The 25,453-nt window shown below is 55.6% G+C and overlaps 1 protein-coding gene across 3 annotated transcripts in view; it reads left to right on the forward strand.

The window, feature by feature from the left end:
- The window catches only part of AGAP3 (ArfGAP with GTPase domain, ankyrin repeat and PH domain 3), a 61,534-nt gene that overhangs the window by 17,517 nt on the left and 18,564 nt on the right, over positions 1-25,453 (forward strand). Inside the window, exons 2-9 of one of the 3 annotated variants that reach the window (XM_058179312.1) lie at positions 14,861-14,919; positions 16,285-16,372; positions 19,646-19,731; positions 19,896-20,037; positions 20,530-20,664; positions 20,789-20,916; positions 21,582-21,737; positions 23,231-23,365. In XM_058179312.1, the coding sequence (XP_058035295.1) occupies positions 14,861-14,919; positions 16,285-16,372; positions 19,646-19,731; positions 19,896-20,037; positions 20,530-20,664; positions 20,789-20,916; positions 21,582-21,737; positions 23,231-23,293 (857 nt within the window). In that variant the 3' untranslated portion in view covers positions 23,294-23,365. Of the gene's footprint in view, positions 1-14,860; positions 14,920-16,284; positions 16,373-17,241; positions 17,376-18,725; positions 18,814-19,645; positions 19,732-19,895; positions 20,038-20,529; positions 20,665-20,788; positions 20,917-21,581; positions 21,738-23,230; positions 23,366-24,534; positions 24,622-25,453 lie in introns of those variants that run through there. The other 2 variants (XM_058179311.1, XM_058179309.1) reach the window with 2 other exon arrangements.

Consider the following 25,453-nt stretch of genomic DNA (forward strand, 5'->3'; position numbering starts at 1 on the left):
TTGACGAAGTCCTGGGGGAAGCTCGTTCCAGAGGGTGGGAGCCCCCACAGAAAAGGCCCTTCCCCTGGGCGTCGCCAGTTGGCACTGCCTAGCTGACGGCACCCTGAGGAGTCCCTCCCTGTGGGAGCGCACGGGTCGGTGGGAGGCATTCGGTGGCAGTAGACGGTCCTGTAAGTAACCCGGCCCTATGCCATGGAGCGCTTTAAAGATCATTACCAAAACCTTGAAGCGCACCCGGAAAACCACAGGTAGCCAGTGCAGTCTGCGCAGGAGAGGTGTTACATGGGAGCCACGAGGGGCTCCCTCTATCACCCGCGCAGCCGCATTCTGAACTACCTGGAGTCTCCGGGTGCTCCTCAAGGGGAGCCCCATGTAGAGAGCATTGCAGTAGTCCAGACGAGATGTCACGAGAGCATGAGTGACCGTGCATAAGGCATCCCGGTCTAGAAAGGGGCGCAACTGGCGGACCAGGCGAACCTGGTAAAAAGCTCTCCTGGAGACGGCCGTCAGATGATCTTCGAAAGACAGCCGTCCATCCAGGAGAACGCCCAAGTTGCGTACCCTCTCCATTGGGGCCAATGACTCGCCCCCAACAGTCAGCCGAGGCTGCAGCTGACTGTACCGGGATGCCGGCATCCACAGCCACTCTGTCTTGGAGGGATTGAGCTTGAGCCTGTTTCTCCCCATCCAGACCCGTACGGCTTCCAGACACCGGGACAGCACCTCGATAGCTTCGCTGGGGTGGTCCGGTGTGGAAAAGTACAGCTGGGTGTCATCAGCGTACAGCTGGTACCTCACACCGAAACCACTGATGATCTCACCCAGCGGCTTCATGTAGATGTTGAACAAGAGGGGCGAGAGAATCGACCCCTGAGGCACCCCACAAGTGAGGCGCCTCGGGGCCGACCTCTGCCCCCCCGTTTTGAAGGCCGGAAGACTTCTCAGGGCCCCTGGCAGCCTTTTCCCCCCAAAAAAATTCTCCCAGGGGTCTCCCAAAGGGGCTCCAAGATGGCCCCGGGGTGGGATGGGATCGGATGGGCCCGGTCCTGGACAGTCCCGGTGGCCAAGGGCTCCCCACCCATCTCCCGTCCTCTCTTCCATCAGCCCTCTGGAACCCAGCTCCTTTTGGCGAGAGAGGCAGGAGGACTGGAGGGGCCCATGGGCATCTTGCAATTTTCTCCGAGCAATGGGGCAACCTAGTCTGTTATTGTTTGTTAAAATAGACAAAAAAGCCTCTTTAGTTGATTTTCTTCCTCTGGTTTCTACATTTATTAGGTTCTGGGTCCCCTTGGGTGAATCAATGGGGTGGGGGTGGGAGGTTTACAGCCTTGGGGGTCTTTCAGTCACCTGGGACCCAGAAGGGAGCAGCCCTCCCCTTCTGCCCTTCTCAGGCAGGAGCCTTTGATCTTTGCCTTTCCCCCTCCCAACACCCCCTCTTATCCATACTTAAACACATTTCCTCTTATCCAGGGCAGGGGCAGGACCCTCCATCCAGGGGTGTCCTTCGGGGGTGGGGTGTGGGTGTCAGAAGATTGTCTGGGGTTTCAGAATCTTTTCTGGACCATGAAGAGCATTCCTGCCCCATTCCTCCCTTTCTCTCCTTTTTATTTGAATTTTTTATGCCACCCATTTCCCCTTGCAAGGTGACTCTGGCTGGCTTACGGGATATAAAGGTAAAGGTTCCCCTCACATAAATGTGCTAGTCATTCCTGACTCTAGGGGGCTGTGCTCATCACTGTTTTGAAGCTGCAAGGCAGCGCTGTCTGAAGACGTCTCCGTGGTCATTATGGCCGGCACAACTAAATGCCAAAGGAGCACGGAACGCTGTTACCTTTCCACCAAAGGTAGTCCCTATTTTTCTACTTGCATTTTTTTACATGCTTTCGAACTGTTAGGTTGGCAGAAGCTGGGACAAGTAACAGGAACTCACCCAGTTACAAGGCACTAGGGATTCAAACCGCTGAACTGCCGACCTTTTGATTGACAAGCTCAACATCTTAGCCACTGTGTTATAGAACAAGTCAAAAAAGAAAGTAAACTGTGAAAACATTTAGAAGAAACCGGATCAAAACATGATTTAAAATTGCTTTTTTTAAAGAGTTTCACTTAAAAATGTTGTTTAAGTTAAGTTTGAACACTTTTTTTAACTTTAAAATAAAAAAAACTTTTTTAACCTGACGTTTAGGTTAAGTTAACCTAACCTGAAGTTTAATCTTAACATTTTTCATTTAATTTAACTAACTTAACTTAACTGAACTCAACTCAATTTAACTTAACTCAATTCAAAACTCAACTCATTTAATTTAATTTAACTCAACTCGAACTCAGTTTAATTTAACTTAACTCAATTTAACTTAACTCAAATTCAACTCAAAACTCAACTCAAAACTCAGTTTAATTTAATTTACTCAATTTAACTTAACTCCTAAAAAAAAGGGTTTTTTAGGGTTTAGCTATGTTTTGTTTAAAAACAACTTTGTGGTTGTTACTATGTCTAGCTGCCCTCTTCCTCCGCAGCACCTCCATTGCTGGTCTCTGCTGCTCTCTGGTGGCCACAATGCCGTTCTGCACACTGGTGTTTCAGTTGAGGGGAGGGGACTCAGAAGCCTTCTAAACACTGCTTTCCCTTGCTTTGGGAGGGGATTGTTTGGGGAAGGAAGCCTCTCTGGGACGCCTCTCCAGGACGAGGGATGAGTTTGGTGGCTCTCTTGGGATCCCCCCACCCAGTACCTTTGACTTGGAAAACCGATTTTGACCTCTAAGATTTGGGGTGGCGGGGGGAGGGGCAGGAAGGTGACCTCTGGGTATAGGGGGATGCTTCTACATGAACCCGTGGCCCCTTTGCAGGCCAGGATGCCTGAGGCTCCCCCCAGCCAATGGGGGTGTTCCTTGGGGAACTGGCACCCAATCAAGTTGATGCTTCATCATGGGTGCCCCGAAAAGGGTAGCAGCCCATGGAGCTAGAAGGGATTCGGGGTACCCCTAGCAAGGTAAGGCAGGTTTGGGGTGAGGCAGCTGCCCCATCCAACCTGCTTTGCAGCTGGTTGGGCTGCATCTGGCTGAGAAGCAATCGCCCATCCTCCCTCCCTCTTTGAGATCACCCACAATAGGCTGTAGGGAAGGAGGAGCTGAGTGCCAGGCAGGGCAATGGTGGGGGAGGGGCTCTTTCCTGTTCCTTTCTGGTCTTTCAGGTCCTTTGTCCCTGTCCCTATCCCAGCGGAGGCGGCCAGCCCCCCAACCCCTTCTGTGAAGGGCTGCCTGTCCCACCCCCACCCCCCAATTTGGGGCAGGAATCCAGATTAAAGCAGTGGGCTTTCCCACTCCCCAGCCGCCTGAAGGGCCGCTGATTCAAACTGCTGGAAGGTTTTGGGTTAGGGCAGGGATCAGCAACCCGTAGCTCTGGAGCCACATGTGGCTCATCCCTCTGCTGTGGCTCCCTGTTGCTGCCACAATTTTGAGAGGAGCTTCCGGTTATGGGGAGAAAAAGCACGGCGCACCAGGAAGAGACTCTATGGCAAGGGCCGGGTTTTCCAGTCAGCTCCACAATTGATAGGGCTTTCAATTAGGACAGGTAGAGGAAAAAGGATGCCGTGCTAGGAGGAGACTCTATGGTGGGGGAACTGGACTTCTGGCCGGCTCCAGAATTGAATGCAGGGGCTTCCGTTTAGGACTTTTGTGGCTCTTTTGAGTGTTTAAGGTTGCTGACCCCCAGGCTTCTATGACGGCCTTGGACCTGATTCAAGTAACTGATGGCCCTACACACACGAGGGGGTCCACACTGGACTTGATTTATATTTCTGGACAGTGGTTTAATGATCTGGAATTAGCGGATTTAGTGATGATACCGGTGTCATGGACAGATCATTTTCTCCTCCGCCTGGACTTTCAGACAGCCGCTCACCACCGCAGGGAGACGGAACCAATGCGTTGGTTCCGTCCCAGGCGCCTGATGGACCCCGAGAGGTTCCTGACGGAGCTTGGGCCGTTTCCTGAGGATCTTGCCCACGGCACGACCGAAGAACTAGTTGCGGCCTGGGAACAGGCCGTGGCTGGGGCTTTGGACCGTGTCGTGCCTTTGCGACCTCTGACCCGGCGTAGATCTCAATTGGCTCCTTGGTTCTCTGAGGAGCTGAGAGAGATGAAACGCCGGAGAAGACGCCTGGAGAGTACCTGGAGGTCCAGCCGTTCCGAGGCTGATCGGACACTAGTTAGGTCTTTTTCAAAAGCCTACCTAGTGGCATTAAGGGTGGCGAAACGTTCCTACGTTTCCACCCTCATTGCGTCGGTAGATAACCGCCCGGCCGCCCTGTTTTGGGTGACCCGTTCCCTCCTACACCAGGGGGGATGGGATGACCCCTTGCAGGGACGCGCCGAGGATTTTAGTGGTTATCTATACAATAAAATCGCTCAGCTTCGGGATACTTTGGACCAAGATTGTGATGATCCGGGTGAGATGACTGAGACACGTCTTGTTGATGTTGTTTGGGATGAGTTTGATTCTGTGGCTCCCGAGGACATGGACAGGTTGCTGGGGAGGTTACATGCCACTACATGTTTACTGGACTCGTGTCACTCCTGGCTGGTGCTGGCCACTCAGGAGGTGACACGAGGCTGGCTCCGGGGAATTATAAATGCTTCTTTGTTGGAAGGGGTCTTTCCCGCCCCTTGAAAGAGGCGGTGGTGAGACCCCTCCTCAAGAAGCCTTCCCTGGACCCAGCTATTTTGGATAATTACCGTCCAGTCTCCGACCTTCGCTTTGTGGCGAAGGTTGTAGAGAGTGTGGTTGCATGGCAGCTTCCCCGGTACCTGGATGAAGCTGTCTATCTAGACCCGTTCCAGTCCGGCTTCCGGCCCGGTCATAGTACGGAGACAGCTTTGGTCGCGTTGGTGGATGACCTCTGGAGGGCCTGGGATAGGGTTGTTCCTCTGCCCTGGTCCTGTTAGATCTTTCATCGGCTTTTTTTTTTTTTTTTTTTTTATAAAAAAGTTTTATTTTTACAATCTTATCAAATAATTCATCCAATGTACAGTTATATACAATTAGTCGGGCCTGCCCAGTCACCACCCCCCTTTTTAACCTTCTTCCCTCTTCTACCTTCTTTTACTTTCCAAACCTTCCTCTCCTTCTCTTATCTACCTCCTCTCCTCCCTCCACCCTACACTCTTCTCCTCTTCTACCCCTCTTCCTTCCTCTTCTCCTCTTTCCTACCTCCTACTCTCTTTTTCCTCCCCACCGTTCTAAAATGGCAACTGGTCAGACCCGACCCTACATTAATTATATTTATACATCTTCAATAATCCCTGTACATTAACCATCACTCCATCACTAACCTCAAACCCCCCAATCCCTTCCCCTTTTCCCCCCCACCCCCACCCCGACTTCCCAGAACAAAATGCAGGGTATCAAAACTAACAATCATAATCTAAAATAATTCCTAAATTATAATCTCTAGTCTCTCCACGCTTATTCACACTCTCAATTCCCCTCTCCTTCAAAAATATATCTAATACAAATTATTTCCTAAATTTACTCATATGCTATTTGATATTTTTTTATCTGATACTTATTTTGAATATAATCAATCCACATTTTCCATTCTAAAATATATTTTTCTTGTGTATAGTCTTTCAAGTAAGCAGAGAGTTTGCCATTTCTGCCAGATTTGATACTTTAAGAGTCCATTCTTCAATTGTAGGTAATTCTTCTTTCTTCCAATATTGAGCAATCAAAAGTCTTGCGGCTGTTATTAAGTTCAGAATCAATTTAGTCTCTATAGCTGTACAATCCATAATTATTCCTAGTAAAAAGAACTGCGGGGTAAACTTAATCTTCTTTTCAAAATATTCTGCATGATCCACCATACTTTAATCCAAAATGCTTTAACTTTTTGCAAGTCCACCATATATGATAATAAGTAGCATCTTCACAATCACATCTCCAGCATTTAGCCTGTACATTAGGATACATACATGACAATTTTTTGGGGTCTAAATGCCATCTATAAAACATCTTATAAAAATTTTCTCTCATATTTTGCGCTTGTGTAAATTTAACATTCCTCACCCAAATTCTTTCCCAAGTTTCCAACATTATTGGTTGCTGAAAATTTTGTGCCCACTTAATCATACAATCCTTAACCAAATCAGTCTCTGAATCTATTTCTACTAATACATTATACAACCTCTTAATATGCTGTTGACCTTGATCTCTCATTTGTTTTAACAAATTATCCTCAATTTGCTTAACACCTATTTTTTTATATCTAATTTCCATCTAGCTTGTAGTTGTCCATATTGGAACCATGTATAATTTTTCCCTTCTTCCCCCATCTTTTCTCTAGATTTTAATTGTAACTCCCCCTTTTCCATACAAAGAAGTTCTTTATAAGTAACTACCTCCATCTTTTGATATATATTTATATTTTCTATCATGTGTCTCGGGTTTGCCCATATTGGAATCTTTCCCTCTAATTTGTATTGATATTTCCTCCAAACCCTCAATAATGCATTTCTAATTATATTATTTTTAAATATTTTATCAACTTTCTTATCATATAATAAATAGGCATGCCACCCATATAACAAACCATAACCTTCTATATTCAGAACTCTTTCCTCAGTTAAATTAATCCAATCAGTAATTAATGATAAAACAACTGCTTCATAATACAATTTTAAATTAGGCATTTTAAGACCCCAGCTTTCCTTATATCCTGCATTACTTTTAATTTTATTCTTGGTTTTTGCCCATCCATACAAATTTACTAATCCCTTTTGCCATTCCTGTAATTTAATATCATTCTTAAACACCGGTATCATTTGAAACAAAAACAAAAACCTGGGCAAAACATTCATTTTTATAGCCGCTATTCTTCCCAGCAAAGATAGTTGTAACTTCTTCCAACTCTCCATTTCTTTCCATACCTTCTGCCACAATACCTCATAATTATTTTTGTATAATTTAACATTTGAAGCTGTAATATATATTCCTAAATATTTAACCTTTTTAACGATTTCAAAACCTGAAGTTCTTTCTAACTCTTCTTTTTGTTGTATATTCATATTTTTAGTTATCATCTTTGTCTTTTGCTGATTCACCTTAAATCCAGATACTTTACCATACTGACCAATTATATCTTTTAAACCAGTTACTGAGTATATTTTTGATACCATCGACCATGGTATCCTGCTGCACCAGTTGGGGAGTTTGGGAGTGGGAGGCACCGTTTACCGGTGGTTCTCCTCCTATCTCTCTGACCGGTCGCAGACGGTGTTGACAGGAGGGCAGAGATCGACCGCGAGGCAGCCTCACTTGTGGGGTGCCTCAGGGGTCGATTCTCTCGCCTCTCCTGTTCAACATCTATATGAAGCCGTTGTGCGAGGTCATCAGTGGCTTCGGGGTGAGTTATCAGCTGTACGCTGATGACACTCAGCTGTACTTTTCCACCCCGGGCCACCCCAACGAAGCTGTCGAAGTGTTGTCCCATTGCCTAGAGGCCGTACGGATCTGGATGGGGAGAAACAGACTCAGACTCAATCCATCCAAGGCGGAGTGGCTGTGGATGCCGGCACCCCGGTACAGTCAACTGCAACCTCTCTGTTGGGGCGAGTCACTGGCCCCAACAGAGAGGGTACGCAACTTGGGCATTCTCCTGGATGGACGGCTGTCGTTTGAAGATCACCTGGCGGCCGTCTCCAGGAGAGCCTTTTACCAGGTTCGCCTGGTTCGCCAGTTGCGCCCCTTTCTGGACCGGGATGCCTTATGCACGGTCACTCATGCTCTCGTCACCTCTCGTCTGGATTATTGCAATGCTCTCTACATGGGGCTACCCCTGAAGTGCACTCGGAGACTCCAGTTAGTCCAGAATGCAGCTGCGCGGGTGATTGAGGGAGCTCCACGTTGCTCCCGGGTAACACCACTCCTGCGCAGTCTGCACTGGCTACCTGTGGTCTTTCGGGTGCGCTTCAAGGTTCAGGTTACCACCTTTAAAGCGCTCCATGGCTTAGGGCCCGGGTATTACAGGACCGCCTGCTGTTACCTTATGCCTCCCACCGACCCGTACGCTCTCATAGAGAGGGTCTTCTCAGGGTGCCGTCCGCCAAGCAATGCTGGCTGGCGGCCCCCAGGGGAAGGGCCTTCTCTGTTGGAGCACCTACCCTCTGGAACAAACTTCCCCCCGGTTTGCGCCAACTATCTGACCTTCGGACTTTTCGCCGTGAATTAAAAACATATTTATTTATCCAAGCGGGACTGGCTTGATTTTTAAATTTTCAAATTTTTAATTTTTAGTAATTTTATACGGGGTATTTTAGTCTGGATCAATTTGATGGTTTTAATTTGGCCATTATTGAATATGTATTTTAATTGATATTTTAATTTTGTATATTTAATTGTTTTTAACCTTGGCTGTACACCGCCGAGTCCTTCGGGAGAAGGGCAGTATAAAAATTTAAATAAATAAATAAATAAATAAATAGGGTCTCTTTCAGATGGATGGGGTGACTTTGCGGGACCTGCAGCTTGCAGGTTCCTAGAGGGAATTTCCTCCCCACTTTTTTTTTTTTTTTTGTAAACTGTCCATGTTGGTTGGAAGTTGTGGTCGTGGAACTTAATCCGTGGGTGTGGGGTCCTTAAGGCTCTTTAAGTTTTCTCAGAGACGTCTCAAGACCCAACTAGGGAATGTCATCAGTGCTAGAAGGGAGGGGGGTTTGAAAAGAGGAGGAGGTGGTGGTGGAGGAAGAGTAAGGACGGGGGAGGAGGAGGATTGTGGGGTCCTTGGGGCTCTCTGAGCTGGGTGATTTTCTTGCAGACATCTCGTGACCCAACTAGGGAACATCATCAGTGCTAAAAGGGAGGGCGGTTTGAAGAGAGGAGGAGGAGGAGGATTGTGGGGTCCTTGGGGCTCTCTGAGTTTGGTTGATTTTTTTGAAGACATCTGATGACCCAACAAGGGAACATCATCAGTTGCTGATCAGGGTGGGGTTTGTTTGCACTCTATTTACATAAAAGGCAGCTTGTCTCGCCAGTGCTGGGGGGAGGGGTTCTCCTTGGTTGTTTCCTACTTCCGCCGGCTTGGGTGCTCTGAGGGCTGATCTCCATGTGTGGCTGCTTCACGATCCCTAGATATCCCCCTCTCCTCAAATACTGTGTGTTTTGAGGAGGGGCTACTCCAGACTCCACCTAGGGGGCTTTGATGAGGGAGCAGAGATGAAGGGGCAGGGCTAGAAGTCCTCCAAGTCCCTTCCAGCTCTATTCTAGTCTCATTCTGAAGGGGAAACGTGGAGGCTCCCTACTTTTTTACCAAGGATAACCTCTGGCCCCATTTTTACAGGTTCTCAGCCTTAATAAATAGTGCCAGACGCCCCCCCCCTTCGCCCTCCAGGTGGGCGACGAGAGCCGAACTGAGCCATATCAGCCAGTCCTTGCTTTACGACCAAATTGATATCACTGAGCGAGATGTTCTCTGAGGGAGTTTCGCCCCTGTTTTACCATCTCGCTTGCCACTCTCGCGAAGCAAATCCCTGCGGCTGCAAAGTGTGTCACATGGCTGTTAAGTGACTCTGGCTCGTCAAAAGGTCGCAAAAGAGGATGACGTGACCCCGGGGATATAAATATGAATCAGTTGCCCGGGCGGCTGGGTTAGTAACCTGAGATTATTAAATGAACCTGCCGTCCTCCTTGTCTGCAGATGGCCAAAGGGATCACGTGAGCATGGGATGGCACGACTTGTCATAAATACGAATCAGTTGCCGGCGTCTGAATTTAAATTGCGGGATGCTGGGACCCTTGTAAATATGAGTTTGGTTGCCAAATATCTGAATTTTGTGACCCCGGGGGGCTGCGACCGTCGTAAATACGAGTCAGCTATCAAGTGTAAGAATTTTGATCACCTGACCTTGGGACACTGAATCGATCAGGTGACCCTGGGATGCTGCGACCGTCATAAATACGAGTCAGTTGCCAAGCATCCGAACTTTAATTGTGGGATGTTGGGACTGTCGTAGATATAAGTCAGTTGCCAAATGTCTGAATTTTGATCACGGGAGGCTGCGACCCTCATAAATACGAGTCAGTTGCCAAGTGTCCACATTTTAATTTCGGGATGCTGGGACTGTCGTAGATGTGAGTCGGTTGCCAAGCTTCTGAATTTTGTTGGGAGATGCTGTGCGGGTCCTAGTCAATTGCAGAATAGTCCACGTTTTGATCACATGACCCAGGGAACGCTGGCTGAGAAACCATCCGGTCTGGCTTTTTTCAGTCTGTCACTAAACAAAGCGTTGTAAACCAAGGAGCACCCCTGCTCTTGCTCTCCAACCCTCCCGCCACCCAGGACGGAAGGGAGGAAGAGGGAAAGGGTGGGGGGGGGAACGCAACACCACCACCCCCGCGCGCATCTTCCCGGAGTAACTCCGGATCGCGGGCGGATCGCAAGGCGGGATCCGTGCCGGGCTTTGCAGGGCGCCGCGGCCGCTCCCGCGGGGCCAAGTTGGGGCATGTTGTCGGCAGGGCGGGCAGGCCGAGGGGAGCCTCGCCGCGCTCCCGTCGGCGGAGCATGGCGGAGGGCTGGCGCCGGGGAGGACCCAACCGGTCCCGGGCCACCCCACCGGCCGCTCCTCGACGGGCGGTCAGCGTCTGCGACTCCCTGGACTTGCAGGACGTCCCGGCCGTCCAGGCGGCCCTGAAAGCGGCGGAGAAGCAGAAGCGGCGGCCCAAGAGCTTCTGCGCTCCGGGCAACGGACTCAGCAGCCCCGCCGGACCCCCGTCTCATCCCGCAGAGGGCCTGTCCCGTCCCCGCGTCGGCTGGCTGGAGTTGCTCGGATTGCGCTCGCCTCGCCGGCCCGACGGAGCGGACGCGGGGAAAAGCCCTGCGGCTTTCCCGGCCGGGGAAGAAGAGGGGGCCGCGGGGGGGTTTCTGCGGGGCGGCTCGCTGTGGGGCAGCCGGCGGCGGTGGAAGCTCTTTGACGGGACGACCCCGCGGCGGCTCAGCAACTTGCGGAAAAGTTTCAGCTTCCGTCTGCGCCGCGGGGGAAACGAACTCCAGCGGGCCGGCTCCGGCTTCTTCAGGCCGACTCGGCTTCGGAGCCGCAGCGAGGGCGACGCCGCTTCCTTGTACCCCTGTCCCAGCAAGAGGGACCTGCTTGGGTCGGAAAGAGGAGGACGAGGGTTCTGGAAACAACTGGGCAGCCGCCTCCGACGCCGGGAGCGCTTAGCCGGCCGACCCTTGGCCGCCGGTGGGACGGCTCTGCTTTGGAGCCGGAGGGGAGACGAACCCGTCCTAATGGCCCATCGACGGCCCGGTAAGAAGCTGGGGTGGGGGGAGGCCGCGCGCTTAGGGAAGGCCGGGGGAGGGAGGGTTTACAGCAGGACACCTCTGGAAAGACCATCCCACCTCCCTCCCCCAGGAAACGAGCTAGCCTAGCCCCTCCATGGTTGGAGAGGATCCCATCCTGGCTAAACGAATTAACCCCCCCTCCCCCAGTGAATATGGGTGTGGATCTGTCTCTGCCTCCCCTGCGCCCCCCACCGCCCCCGTGACTGGGGACCGTGTCTTGCGGGACTGTAGCAGGCCTCTGGAAAGCCCACCCCCCTCTTGCCCCCAGGAAATGAGCTAGCCCAGCCCTTCTGTGGTTGGAGAGGATCCCATCCTGGCTGCCCCTACCCCACCAGTGCCGATGGGTTTGGGTCTGCTTGCCTCCCTTGTCCCACCTCTGGTGCCTGCCTGAAACCCCACATCCCTTCTGATGCTTTCCAGGAGGGGCCTTCCTGACAATTTGGAGAGGGCAATGGGAGTTCCAGTCTTCCCCAAAAACTCTGGTGGGTGGGTGGGAGGTGCCTCCACCTTGCCCCCTACGGCTGCTGAGCGTCCCCTCCTGGTGGGGCCATCCTTGAGGTATCTGGCAAGGGACAGAGGGGGTGGGGACCCCTCCTTCACTCCAGCGCATGGCATCGCTGGGGGTCTCCGGAAGCCCCACTAAGGAGTCTCTTCCGGTGACCCGGTTCTTGCCTGGGTGAAGGTTTCTGCGCCCTGGCGGGGCCAGGTGGGATGCCAAGCAGTGAGAAGCAGGACGCCAAACCAGAAGTCACTTCCCAGCAAAGTGTTGCGTGGGTGAGGGGGAAGAAGGTGAGGATTAGAGAGTGGTTGGCCTGCTTTGGGGGCGAAGATGAGGGGGCAATACCCACTATTGGGAGGGTTGGGGGGCACAGCGCAGGGGGAATCAACCTGGAGGAGGTTTTCTCTCCCCCCTCCCCATTGGAAGGAGAAGGTCCCTCTCTGGTCCGTGTCACCCCCTTTCCGAAGCCCAGCCTTTGGGGGCCACACCCTGAAATGCCAAGTGGGCGGGGTGTGTGTGGAAGGATGGCACAAGAGGCGGACCAGAGGGTGGGCCAGGAAAGAAAGGGGGGGGAAGGACGGGCCCAGGCAGTTCTTTTGCCTCTGCCTCTGCCAAAGGGGTGATGCCATTTATAGGGTTGGCAGTTTTTCAGGGGGGGGCAGGTCCCAGCAGGAAAAGGGAGGGGAGGTGGGCCAAACAGCAGTGCCTCCTCTGCCAACTGCCAGATGCCACTCTGGCTGGATTGGTCCTGCTGTTGAACAGCCGGTTGGAGCCCGCTGGCCTGCATCCCCCTCAGCCTCCCAACAAGGGGGCTCCCTTCCCCCACTGGCTCTCCAGCTAGAGGGAGAGAATAATGCGGGGGGTGTGTGTGTCAGCTACCGAGGCAGGAAGAGGGGTGTGCTGGAGGTGGGGAACAGCCTGGCAGGGCCTGCCTGGGCAGGGTAGGGCCGGGGGAGGGGCAGGGGGGCAAACAGGTTCTTTGACCTGGCAGAAAAGCGTGTGCCAAGATGCCCCCGCAGCTGTTGGAAAGGGGGGAGGGATGCTGGATCCTGAGGGGCTTTTGGGTGGGCGGGGTACAGCCCTGCAGAGGGGCTCCCTAACTCCCCCCTCCCCCACCGGGCTGCTCCAAGGAGTGTTGTACCTTCCCCCACCTGTGGTACAGAGGGATGCTCTCCTGCCCACAGTGGGGAATGTGAATCCCTCTCCTCTGCTTTGGGGGGGGGCTGTGGGGGGAGGCCCTGCCGCTTCGACAGGAAGAGACTTGTGCAACCAGTTTGGGTGTCGCCCAGCTGTGAGCTGCTGTGCAGACAGACTGGGAGGGGGAGGGGGGCTGAGGCGGCGGGGTGTTAGGGAGACCCCATCTCATCCCGCTCCAGGACCCAGAGGTCAGTGGGGCCTATCTTGCAGCGGAGAGCAATTGCCACCCTCCCCCACCCCCGTCTCCAGGGCCAGGGTCTGCCCTCCTGCAATCCTTTCGATGTCCCCTGGGATTATGGAGTCTGGTCCTACTGTGGTGCTGTGGGGGGGGGCTCTTGCTCTCCCCCTATTTTTGAGGTCCTCAGCAGGTCCTGCTTGGGGGGGCACTGCCACTTCCCCACCCCCCAACACGCCAACTTAGGTGTTGCTGCCTTACCAGGACGGGGAGTGATTGGTGTGGCTCCTTGGGGACCCAAGTTGAAGGCCTGCCCCCCCACCCCGGCTGTGGAAACTGCTTGATTGCATTGGTCCTGCCTACCTCGCAGGGTCATTGTTGCAGAGAAAGAGTTGTCTTCAAGTCAGGGGTCTCTTTTGGGGGGCGGAGGGGAGACATGGGATGCAGAAGGCACATTTAGGGTTTGCTCCCATGAGGGTTTCTGTCGGGGGAGGAATCCATTTCCTGGTCTGGATGCTTCCTGACTGGAGCGGATGGCCAAGGGTGGACTAGATAAGCTACGCGTGCCCTTAGGATGGGTTGGCACAGCCCTCGCTTTGAGGGTGGCTTGTGGACATGGCAGACCCCTTGAAATGGGGATGCACTGGCCGTGCGGCCATCTCAGTGGACTGGGGGAGGGGCTGTGGAGGGGGGGAGGAACCAAGGGTCTCTTAATGAGGGGGACTCCAAGCCGCAGGGGGCAAAGGGAGGATTTGCACGTGTTCTGGCAAGTGGGTTGCTTGTGGTTCAGCCCCCCTCCTGCCCCCCCCAACGGACTCTGCTCCGTTTAGTGACAAGAAGGGCGGGACAGGACAGAGTTGTGTGAACCCCCTCCAGCCCCTCCCCTTCCCAACACCTGCAGACAGGAAGCATGAGGCCCATCCCCCACTGAGGGGTCCCTGAGTCACCCCTCCTCCCCAAAATGCTTTTCCCTTCCTGCTAAAGGGAGCTCCTGCCCGCCCCCACAAGCGCCATCCTTCTGCTTCATAAAGGGGGAGGGAGCAGGTGCCCCCCCACCAGGCCAATGTCCCCAAGCTGTGGCTTTTAAGGGGTCTTTGCAAGCCACTGAGGGGGGGGATTGGGAGAGGAGGGGGGGGGTCTCCCGATTCCGTCTGCCCGTCAAGATCCTTGCCAACCCATTCTTCTCTGCCCAGCAAGCAAGGGGCAGCAGATACCCTCCCCATGGCTGAATCAACCCACTCCCCACTCCCCTGCCTGGCCAGTGCCCCCAAAACCCCACTCATTTGCCTCTCCCCCCCCCAATCCAGACGGCTAGAAGCCTTTGCCCACCCACCCCCGCATCTGTCCAAATATATGGTTCCTCCTAGCATGGGAGGGGGGCATTGCGGCAGGCTGAGGAAGCGGCTGAGGTTTTCTGGGGGGGAGGGCATCGCACCCACTGTTGTCCCTGGGGCAGCAGAAGAGCCATGGGGCCCGAGGAAGGGTCCAGGAGAAAAAACCGCTCCTGGAAGGGGTCTCGGCCTTCAGGATGCGGGGTTGGGGGTGTCTTGGGAGCCAGCTTGGGTGGCTGTTGGGGGGGGGAGAGCAACCCCTCTCCTCCTGCCCTCTGGTGGACCATGGGTGTGATCCTCCCTCACTCCCTCTCGCCCCCTACAGACTCATTTGTGAATAGCCAGGAGTGGACTTTGAGTCGCTCGGTGCCAGAGCTTAAAGTGGTAAGCATTGGGGGTTGGGGTGGGGCTTCCTCCCCTGGATACATTTTGGGAAGGGAGGCAGGTGAACCTCCTGCAATGATGGGCTTCACACACGCCCTGGTGGCCGAGTGGGGTTACTTCTGCCACCCGTTCTCTTCCATTGTTGGGGAGGGGGGAAGAAAGCCAGGCTCCGAGGTGTGGGGGGCATGCCCCAGATCTGTCTTAGAAGGCCCCCTCCTCTTTTAGAGACGGTCTTGCTCCCTTCCCCCACCAGCCCTTTGCAAATGCTCCTCTTACAGATGCACCTTTCTGGAAGACCCTTCCCTAAGTTTAGCCAGCCCGCCCGCCCACCACCACCACCACGAACAGGTTCTCGAAGACCTTCCAGCTTCTCCTGAACAGTTAGGGTGGGATGCTTTAGCACTGCCAGGGGAGGGGGGAGGCAGAATTTACACCCCCTTTTAGGAGACTTCGCCAGCTGGGATGGTGGATGGCAGGGAGGGGGGGCACAGGGCAGGTCGTCCCAGAATTGGGGGCCCCGGGTCTACACCAGGGGTGAAATGCTCCCAGTTTGGACCAGATCACCCGATCCGGTAGCAATGGCGGTGGGTGGTTCGGAGACCCGGTAGCAAAAATTCCTGCCCACCTCCCTGCCCCAGCTGAGCCGCGTGATCATCAGAGGGTTTTTTTTTTACTTTTAAAAGCCTCTGATGATCACGTGGCTCACCTGGGATCGTCAGAACCCTTTAAAAGCTTTTAAAAGGCTCCTCTGGTGATCCCAGCTGGGTTGCCTGATTGCCAGAAGCTTTTAAAAGCATCGGCTGAAAAGGTTGTAAAAAAAATGCTTTTAAAAGTTAAAAAAAAAAGTTGGGCACACCCACCTAGTCACATTACCCCCCACCCCCAAGCCATGCCCACAGAATAGTAACAAATTTTACATTTCATCCCTGGCCTACACAGGTTCACACACACACACACACACACACACACACCATACATACAATATCCGTAGCCAAACTCTGGCAAAAGGAACTGCCCTGCCTCAGGGGCACAGAGGGTGGGCAGAGATCTTTGGGTTAGGGTGTGGGCTCTGCCACTTGAAGGGGTGGGGTGGGGGAGAAATGCCCCTGTGTGGCATCTTGCGCTCATAACTCACGGATTGGGTGGGCTTCTCCAGCGGCTTCTTCTCTTGGCATGGCTGTTGAGTCTTGGGGTACCCCCCCCCATGGCCTGAGGAGAGCATTGAGGGCAGAAGTCTCTGTGGGCCTCTGTTCGCTGAAATTTGGGAATTCGGGGGCTTCCCCCTTCCCTGGCCGTCACTGGGGGGGGGGGTGGAGCCTCTGGCCAGAGGTGGTGTTTGTCCTCAGGCTCCCCTTTCTCTTGTAGGGGATTGTGGGTAACCTGTCCAGCGGGAAGTCAGCTTTGGTGCATCGCTACCTCACAGGGACCTACGTGCAGGAGGAATCCCCAGAAGGTCAGTGGCCGCCCCCTGGGGTGGGGGGGTCCCACAGGAGAAAAGGGGGCGCCAAAGAACTCCCCATTGCAGCCAGAAGATCCCAGCGCAGCCCCTCCCCTGAGCCAATAAAAGGGCCGAGAGAAGTAATAGAGGGGGACACACACACCACTCCCACCTTCCCTGTCTCCCCCCAGGGAAGAGGTGTGTCCTCAGCCCACCTCCCTTTGGCCAAGGGGGAGCAGCCCCTCCTGAGCCAATAAAAGGGCCGAGAGAAGTAATAGAGGGGGACACACACACCACTCCCACCTTCCCTGTCTCCCCCCAGGGAAGAGGTGTGTCCTCAGCCCACCTCCCTTTGGCCAAGGGGGAGCAGCCCCTCTCTCGGCTCCTCTCCTGGACCTGCTCCAGCCTTTCTGGGAAGGGGGTGGGGTGGGAGGAGGGGGTCTCCCGATTCCGTCTGCCCGTCAAGATCCTTGCCAACCCATTCTTCTCTGCCCAGCAAGCAAGGGGCAGCAGATACCCTCCCCATGGCTGAATCAACCCACTCCCCACTCCCCTGCCTGGCCAGTGCCCCCAAAACCCCACTCATTTGCCTCTCCCCCCCCCAATCCAGACGGCTAGAAGCCTTTGCCCACCCACCCCCGCATCTGTCCAAATATATGGTTCCTCCTAGCATGGGAGGGGGGCATTGCGGCAGGCTGAGGAAGCGGCTGAGGTTTTCTGGGGGGGAGGGCATCGCACCCACTGTTGTCCCTGGGGCAGCAGAAGAGCCATGGGGCCCGAGGAAGGGTCCAGGAGAAAAAACCGCTCCTGGAAGGGGTCTCGGCCTTCAGGATGCGGGGTTGGGGGTGTCTTGGGAGCCAGCTTGGGTGGCTGTTGGGGGGGGGAGAGCAACCCCTCTCCTCCTGCCCTCTGGTGGACCATGGGTGTGATCCTCCCTCACTCCCTCTCGCCCCCTACAGACTCATTTGTGAATAGCCAGGAGTGGACTTTGAGTCGCTCGGTGCCAGAGCTTAAAGTGGTAAGCATTGGGGGTTGGGGTGGGGCTTCCTCCCCTGGATACATTTTGGGAAGGGAGGCAGGTGAACCTCCTGCAATGATGGGCTTCACACACGCCCTGGTGGCCGAGTGGGGTTACTTCTGCCACCCGTTCTCTTCCATTGTTGGGGAGGGGGGAAGAAAGCCAGGCTCCGAGGTGTGGGGGGCATGCCCCAGATCTGTCTTAGAAGGCCCCCTCCTCTTTTAGAGACGGTCTTGCTCCCTTCCCCCACCAGCCCTTTGCAAATGCTCCTCTTACAGATGCACCTTTCTGGAAGACCCTTCCCTAAGTTTAGCCAGCCCGCCCGCCCACCACCACCACCACGAACAGGTTCTCGAAGACCTTCCAGCTTCTCCTGAACAGTTAGGGTGGGATGCTTTAGCACTGCCAGGGGAGGGGGGAGGCAGAATTTACACCCCCTTTTAGGAGACTTCGCCAGCTGGGATGGTGGATGGCAGGGAGGGGGGGCACAGGGCAGGTCGTCCCAGAATTGGGGGCCCCGGGTCTACACCAGGGGTGAAATGCTCCCAGTTTGGACCAGATCACCCGATCCGGTAGCAATGGCGGTGGGTGGTTCGGAGACCCGGTAGCAAAAATTCCTGCCCACCTCCCTGCCCCAGCTGAGCCGCGTGATCATCAGAGGGTTTTTTTTTTACTTTTAAAAGCCTCTGATGATCACGTGGCTCACCTGGGATCGTCAGAACCCTTTAAAAGCTTTTAAAAGGCTCCTCTGGTGATCCCAGCTGGGTTGCCTGATTGCCAGAAGCTTTTAAAAGCATCGGCTGAAAAGGTTGTAAAAAAAATGCTTTTAAAAGTTAAAAAAAAAAGTTGGGCACACCCACCTAGTCACATTACCCCCCACCCCCAAGCCATGCCCACAGAATAGTAACAAATTTTACATTTCATCCCTGGCCTACACAGGTTCACACACACACACACACACACACACACCATACATACAATATCCGTAGCCAAACTCTGGCAAAAGGAACTGCCCTGCCTCAGGGGCACAGAGGGTGGGCAGAGATCTTTGGGTTAGGGTGTGGGCTCTGCCACTTGAAGGGGTGGGGTGGGGGAGAAATGCCCCTGTGTGGCATCTTGCGCTCATAACTCACGGATTGGGTGGGCTTCTCCAGCGGCTTCTTCTCTTGGCATGGCTGTTGAGTCTTGGGGTACCCCCCCCCCATGGCCTGAGGAGAGCATTGAGGGCAGAAGTCTCTGGGGGCCTCTGTTCCCTGGAATTTGGGAATTGGGGCTTCCCCTTCCTGGCCGTCACTGGGGTGGAGCCTCTGGCCAGAGGTGGTGTTTGTCCTCAGGCCCCTTCTCTTGTAGGGGATTGTGGGTAACCTGTCCAGCGGGAAGTCAGCTTTGGTGCATCGCTACCTCACAGGGACCTACGTGCAGGAGGAATCCCCAGAAGGTCAGTGGCCGCCCCCTGGGGTGGGGGGGTCCCACAGGAGAAAAGGGGGCGCCAAAGAACTCCCCATTGCAGCCAGAAGATCCCAGCGCAGCCCCTCCCCTGAGCCAATAAAAGGGCCGAGAGAAGTAATAGAGGGGGACACACACACCACTCCCACCTTCCCTGTCTCCCCCCAGGGAAGAGGTGTGTCCTCAGCCCACCTCCCTTTGGCCAAGGGGGAGCAGCCCCTCTCTCGGCTCCTCTCCTGGACCTGCTCCAGCCTTTCTGGGAACGGGGTGGGTGGGAGGGAGGGGCATTTCTTGGATGCCAGGAAGCTCTTTGGAAGTCCTTAGTTTCCAAACTGGGGAGGGGGTTGTACTTGAACGGAATTCTCCTTGCCTTTGTGGTATTGTGCAGGGCATGGATGGACCCTGTTGCATCTGGTTTTGGGAGTCCAGAGGAGGGGGGGGCTTCCTAGCTACCCCAACTCCCCATCCCAGAAGTGCTGCACTCCTCTCTGTGGAGGGTGTTGCAGTTGGCAAGCAATCCTGTGCCAGGCTGGCCTTCTGGGGGTGGGGTGTGGGGGTTGGCCTGTGACACGCCAGAGAGCCCCTGTGCCCTCAGGAGTGGGGGGCTCCCCCTCCTGGCTCCTCAGAAATTAGGGAGGGGGGATTTCACTTTTTTGGGGAGTCTCGGTCCCGCCCACCTGCATGGAGTCTGCAGCCGAAGGGACTGACTTCCACAACAGGGCGAGGGGGTAGAGTCTGGGGCCTCCTGCCCCGATCTGAAGCCTTGCCCAGGAGCGACGGGTCCCGCAGACTGAACCAGCATCTCTCTCTCTATCCATCACCAGGCGGCCGATTCAAGAAGGAGATTGTGGTGGACGGGCAGAGTTACCTCTTGCTGATTCGCGATGAAGGGGGACCCCCCGAGCTGCAAGTAGGGCACCTCTCCCCACCCCACCCCTCTTTTGCCGGTACAAGGGGCTAGCCAACAACACGTAGCTCCTGGGTGCTCTTCTCTCAGTCGCATGGAACTTGCTGGTCAAATGCTGGACTGGCCCTGAGACCTCCCCCACACTATCCCCGGTCCTCCTCTTCCAGTTCGCCGCCTGGGTGGACGCAGTGGTCTTTGTCTTCAGCCTGGAGGATGAGATCAGCTTCCAAACGGTGTACAACTATTATCTGCGCCTCTGCAGTTACCGGAACACTTCGGAGGTGCCCATGGTGCTTGTGGGCACGCAAGGTACACCGGGCTCGCCGATCGTCAGGGCAGGATGGTGGCCGAGGGCTCTATTGGAAGGGACGGTGGCCTACCAACTGCCTTTGGCCCCCGACCACAATCACCCCGAGCAATCACTTCCTTTCAGAAGGCTCACTGGGTCTTTAACCATGAGCATTGAGTTTCCTCAATTCTCAGTTCCTTTTGCATGCAGGACAAAAAGTGGAGGGGGGGCTTTGATACCACCCTTCCCTGAGGTCCTTAACTCTTAGAATTTCAGCTGGTGGGGGGGGAGGTTGGGTGCTGTGGCTCAGCCGGCTTTGGCTGCCTTCCTTGCAGGGCTGGCGTCCTGGAGCCCTTGCTGTGCAGGCCACTTCCTGGCCTCCTCCCTTGGTTTCCTCCTCTGGCAAGGCCAGGAGACTCTCTGCTGCTCTGGGGGGAGGGCGGGCAGGGACCTTAAACCCCCTGTTCAGAGCAGCCACAGTGGCTCCTGCTTCATCAGTGCCCCCCCCCCAGATGCCATCAGTGCCACCAACCCCCGGGTGATTGATGACTCCCGAGCCAGGAAGCTCTCCAATGACTTGAAGCGTTGCACCTACTACGAGACGTGCGCTACCTATGGGCTGAACGTGGAACGCGTCTTCCAGGATGGTAGGGCGGGGGAACCTGGGAGGGGAGGGGGGGAGATGGCCTCCTGCCCAGGGCTATCCTTCCTGTGCGTGTGGCCAATTCAAACAGCCTCTCCCCCCTCTCTCTCTGTCTACCCCCCCCCCAGTGGCACAGAAGGTGGTGGCCTTACGGAAGAAGCAGCAGCTCTCCATTGGGCCCTGCAAGTCACTGCCCAATTCACCCAGCCACTCCTCTGTCTCGGCCGCCTCCGTGCCCGCCGTCCACATCAACCAGGTGGGGCTGAGCAGAGGGGGGCCACTTGCAGAGTGGGAGGAGGAGCTGCTTCCCAGCCTGGCATGTGCAGGATGGCGGTGGGCACAGCACAGCTTCCAGGAACCCCTTGTGCGCTGCCTCGTTTGAGGCAGAGAGAGGCCATGGTGGCCATCCAGTCAAGATTATGGGATCCTTTCTGCTCAAAGCAAATCCCCTCCGGGGCTTGGGACCCCCACTCACTCTCCTTAGGCACCCTGTTTCCGTTTAGCTGCTGTGTGGGTCTAGGCCACCCTCCTCAGCCAGGTGTACAGTCTAAGAGGGGTGCCACATGGCTCCTGCTGGGATGCCAAACCTTCTGGGTCGGGGAACTTTGTCCTGGCAGTTTCTGGTGCCCAAGGCAGTTGTCCCAGGGCTCCCTCCCGAGGGTGGGGAGGGGGTTCCTTGGAGAGGGCCTTGAGCATTTGAGGTGGGACACAAGAAGGATTACAGTCGGTGTCCCCACTTCCACCACCCTGAGTAAGGGGGGGGCACAGCAGCTTGCTGGCCCAGGTGACAGAAGTGGGAGGAGAGGAACGGGTTTTAGCCACAGTGGGGGTGGGAGATGTTTTGCTTAGGCAAAAGACAGGGCCAGGGTTGGGCAGCCAGCTGGGGATCCCGTGGCTCACTGCTTGCCCGTTTGTGCCCAGGCTGCCAATGGGGGTGGGGCCTTCAGCGACTACTCGTCCTCAGTGCCCTCCACGCCCAGCATCAGCCAGCGGGAGCTGCGGATCGAGACCATCGCGGCCTCCAACACCCCCACCCCCATCCGCAAGCAGTCCAAACGCCGGTCCAACATCTTCACAGTAAGTCCTGGGGGTGGGCGGGGGTGGGCAGTCTGGCCTGGGAGAGAGGGAGGTGAGGGGGCAGCACCCGAGTTCGGCAGCCCTCCTCTCATGAAGGGCTGGGCTTGGCCACGGGGCTTGAATAGGCCAGCTGGGGTGAATTGCCAAGCCCCTCCTGAACTGTACAGCTTTGGGGTAGGTGCTGTAGGGGAGGTTAGAAGGACTCTGTGGGACTCAGGCAACCTGGTTGCTGCCCCCGCCCCAAGAGCAAGAACGGGATCCATCTCTACCCAGGCAAGAAAGGTGGGGAGAGAAGCCTTGCAGAGAGGGTCTGACTGGACGGGGGTATGTCCCTCTCTGGGATTTTCAGTCCTTAAGACCCCCAATCAGTGATATCTGCGCCCCCTTCCCCCCCCATCAGGGCTGGCTTGGAGTTCTGGACCCACAAATGCATTTTTTGCTAGCAGGGAGTGAGACCAAATGCCCCCGCTTGTGGGGGGGATGCATGAAAAGTAGATCCAGTAGGAAGCCCCCACCCCCCGCATCCCTTCGAAGAAGACCCACCCACTGGGTGCTCCGGGCATGAGGTGGACGGTCCTTTCAGTTTCCAAAGGTTACGGCTTGGACCTTTGCTGGCCAGTTCTGTGTGCAGGGAAAGGAGAGGCCCCGGTCAAAGGACACAGAGAGGACACGCCCCCCCCATAGGGCCCTGCTCTCCCCCGCAGTCGGAAAGGAGACCCTTTGGCGCTGGGAGGAGACGTCCTCCGTTTGACTCCCCTTGGCCAGCCCTGGAGGCCGCTGTTGCGTGAACGTTTCCTCCACCCCCCCCAAAAAAAAACTGCTCTGTTTTGGCTCTGCCCTCATGGCTTCCTCCCTTGCATGGGTGCCCCCCTGCACACAGCTCCCTCCTCTCCTCTGCCCCACCTGTGCCCACTGCTTTCTGCTGCTGCCGCGCTTGCTCTGCTTGGTGGGGAGAGGGAGCGGAGTCTGCTCTGCATGCTCCCCCACAGAATGGCTTGTGGCTGGCACCCTGCCTTGCCTGATGCTTCTCCGGGATGTCTGCTGGCTGCCTCCAAACACCCAGATGCCGGCAAGCTGTCCTGTGGCTTCTGGACTGGTCACAACTGCTGTCATCTTGGGCCAGTGAGCAGTGTGACCTGAAGGGGAGGGGACTTCAAGGCAGTGTTGGGGCTCCTCCTGCTTCTAGAGGCTGAGCTGCTTCATCCGCCCCCTAGATTCTGCCCCTCCTGGATCCTCCTCTCCCCCCTTCCCCTGCAAGGCTTCCTCTTTTACTGACAACAGTGGAGGGGGGGTGTTTCTGGCCAGCAGGGGGAGCCAAACACCCACTCTCTTCTGCTTCTCAGCTGCCTGTTTGCTTCTGCTGCTACTGCCGCCGCTGCCACCCCTCAATGGCTTTGCTTCCGATGGTGTGGTCGCTCGGCGTGCTTGGTCTCCACCGTCGGGCCGCGTCCCTGTTCTAACCTGCCAACCTCTCTATTCTCTCGATGTTGCAGATCTGCGCCAATGTTTCCACCTTTTCATCCACCAAACGGCCTTTCCAAGTCCTTCCAAATTAGAAGACCACCCCCACACACCCCACACCCTGGCTACCTCCCCTCAGGCCGCTCAGTACCAATTCTCTCCCTTCTCGTTGCTCTCCAGGGCCGGATCAGGGGCAGGCACTGGGAGTGATCTCAGATTAGTGGCCTGCCCTGCCCGCTGCCTGCCCGCCCACCTGCCTGCCGCTTGCTCGCTCGGGTCCCCCTCTTCCCGGAGACACGCAGGAGCCTTTCTCCCCTCCTCCTCCCCCCCCCTCCGTAAAGCCTCTGAGCGCTGCACTTTAACCTGAAACTGGTGGGCGTGTGGAGGAACGCCAGGTGGCGGCAGCAGCACCTCTGAAGACGGATGGGACCACCGGAAAGTTCCAGGAAATGGAGGGGCCAAGGGACGCTTTGCTGCCGTTCGCGCCCACTGCTCCTTGCTCTCCGTCTCCCTCTTTCCTTCCTCCTTCCCTCCTGCATGGACATGTCCTCTCCTTCTTCTCCTTCTCTTCTTCCTCTTCTGAGCAAAGCTGTGGCTCAGCCTTCTTCTGAGCTCATCGGTCGGGACAGGAGGGCCCCTCCGGAGCGGCAGGGCTAGTGGCCGGCTGCCTCGAGGGACGGATGGACGGACGAAGGGCTTGCGTGGACGATGGACGGCCGAGGAATGAAGCCGCTCCTGCTGCCAATCGTGTGGTTCTGAATGTATCAATTGCGCCCTGTGCCGTGACTCTCGCAATCCTCTCTACTGTGTCGAGCGCCTTCAACGGACTGTACATTCCCTAGCTTTATTTATTGATCCATTTATTTATTCAGATGATGGTGATAAATTCGAGTTCTCTCTCTCTCTCTCTCTCTCTCTCTCTCTCTCCGTCCTCCGCCTGTTCTCAGTGTAAAGTCAGCTGTTTCATGTTGATGCTCTTTTGTAACATGACATCTGCGACAGACTTTGTAAGGTGCCAGTTGTGTTCACCCAATAAACGGTTGGACTGAGGAGGGCTGGTGCTGTTCTTTCTGGCTTCCGCCGCCTCTGCCCTCCCCGCGCCTTTTCCTCTGCTGCTGCTGCTGCCGCTGCTTTCCTGCTCCCATCCCATCCTGCTCTCGTCTGCCACCTCATCCTGTGGCCTTGTGTTGTGTGGATGGTGTGCGTGAGTGTGTCAGCTGGGCTGCCAGGGTGCTTGGGTGGGTGGGGTGGGTGGAAGCCCCGGCTTCTTGGCCCCCCCCAACCCTGCCTTCTCCCCGGGGGGGCTAACGCTCACCTCTCTCTCCTTCTCTTCCAGTCTCGGAAAGGTCCCGATATCGAGCGGAAGCCCCCCGAGAGTAAGGCGGACACGATTGGCAGCGGGCGGGCCATTCCCATTAAGCAGGTTGGCATTTCTCTCCCCCCTTCTGCAGCGGGCCTGGCGCTTGGCAGGTGGGCCAGCGGGGTGGTGGGTGAGGAAGAGCAGAAGTGGGGAAAAGCGTCTCTTTGTTGGGCCCTGCTGTTTCTCCATGCAGTGTTTGCGTTGCCCGTCTGTGCCCGTGTGTGTTGTGCAGCGTGCCTCTTCTGTGCCCTTGAAAAAAGCCACACTGGGCGCCCCTGTGGGCAGGGGCATCGCTGGCCCTCCATCCTGCTTTGCTTTGCCTTCATGAATGTTGGGATGGGGTAAACCGCTGCCCAGGGACGGGGTGGGGGGGGGAACCCCATCTGCTCAGTCCTGGACTCCCCAGCACTGCCCACTCGGAGACCCTTTGCTTTCCCCCAGGGACGGTGGTGGTTTCCAGCCTGGGGAGGGTTGGGGCCTCTCTGGACAAAGGGCTCTCCTGGGCCCTTCCTGGAAAGAAGAGGCAGGGGGCTTGCTTCCCCCCACCACCACAGGCAGCAGGGGGTTCGTTGAGGCTTTCCTTCCTGACTTGGGTAGTGTCTCAGGGTGGGGTGAGAAAATCATTTTCTCCATGGTGAATTGAGTTTGCAGGAAAAGGGCCTATGGCTTTGCAGACTGGCCCCCTGTTTGGTCTCTGTGCCCCCCACCCTTCTAGTCAAAAGTACAAAAAGGGGTCTCCAGCTACAGGACAGGGACAGTGCATAAGGCCAGTTGTGTCTGTGGAGGTTGGCCCCACCCGACATGAGGGTCAGCAAGCAGAGGGGGGGAAACCCCTGGCCACTTCTGGCCCTGTCCTGCCGAGGTGGGGGGAGCATTGGCGTGTATCTGCTCCAGC

Source organism: Ahaetulla prasina, chromosome 4 (genome assembly GCF_028640845.1).
Source record: "Ahaetulla prasina isolate Xishuangbanna chromosome 4, ASM2864084v1, whole genome shotgun sequence".
Lineage (NCBI taxonomy): Eukaryota > Metazoa > Chordata > Lepidosauria > Squamata > Colubridae > Ahaetulla > Ahaetulla prasina.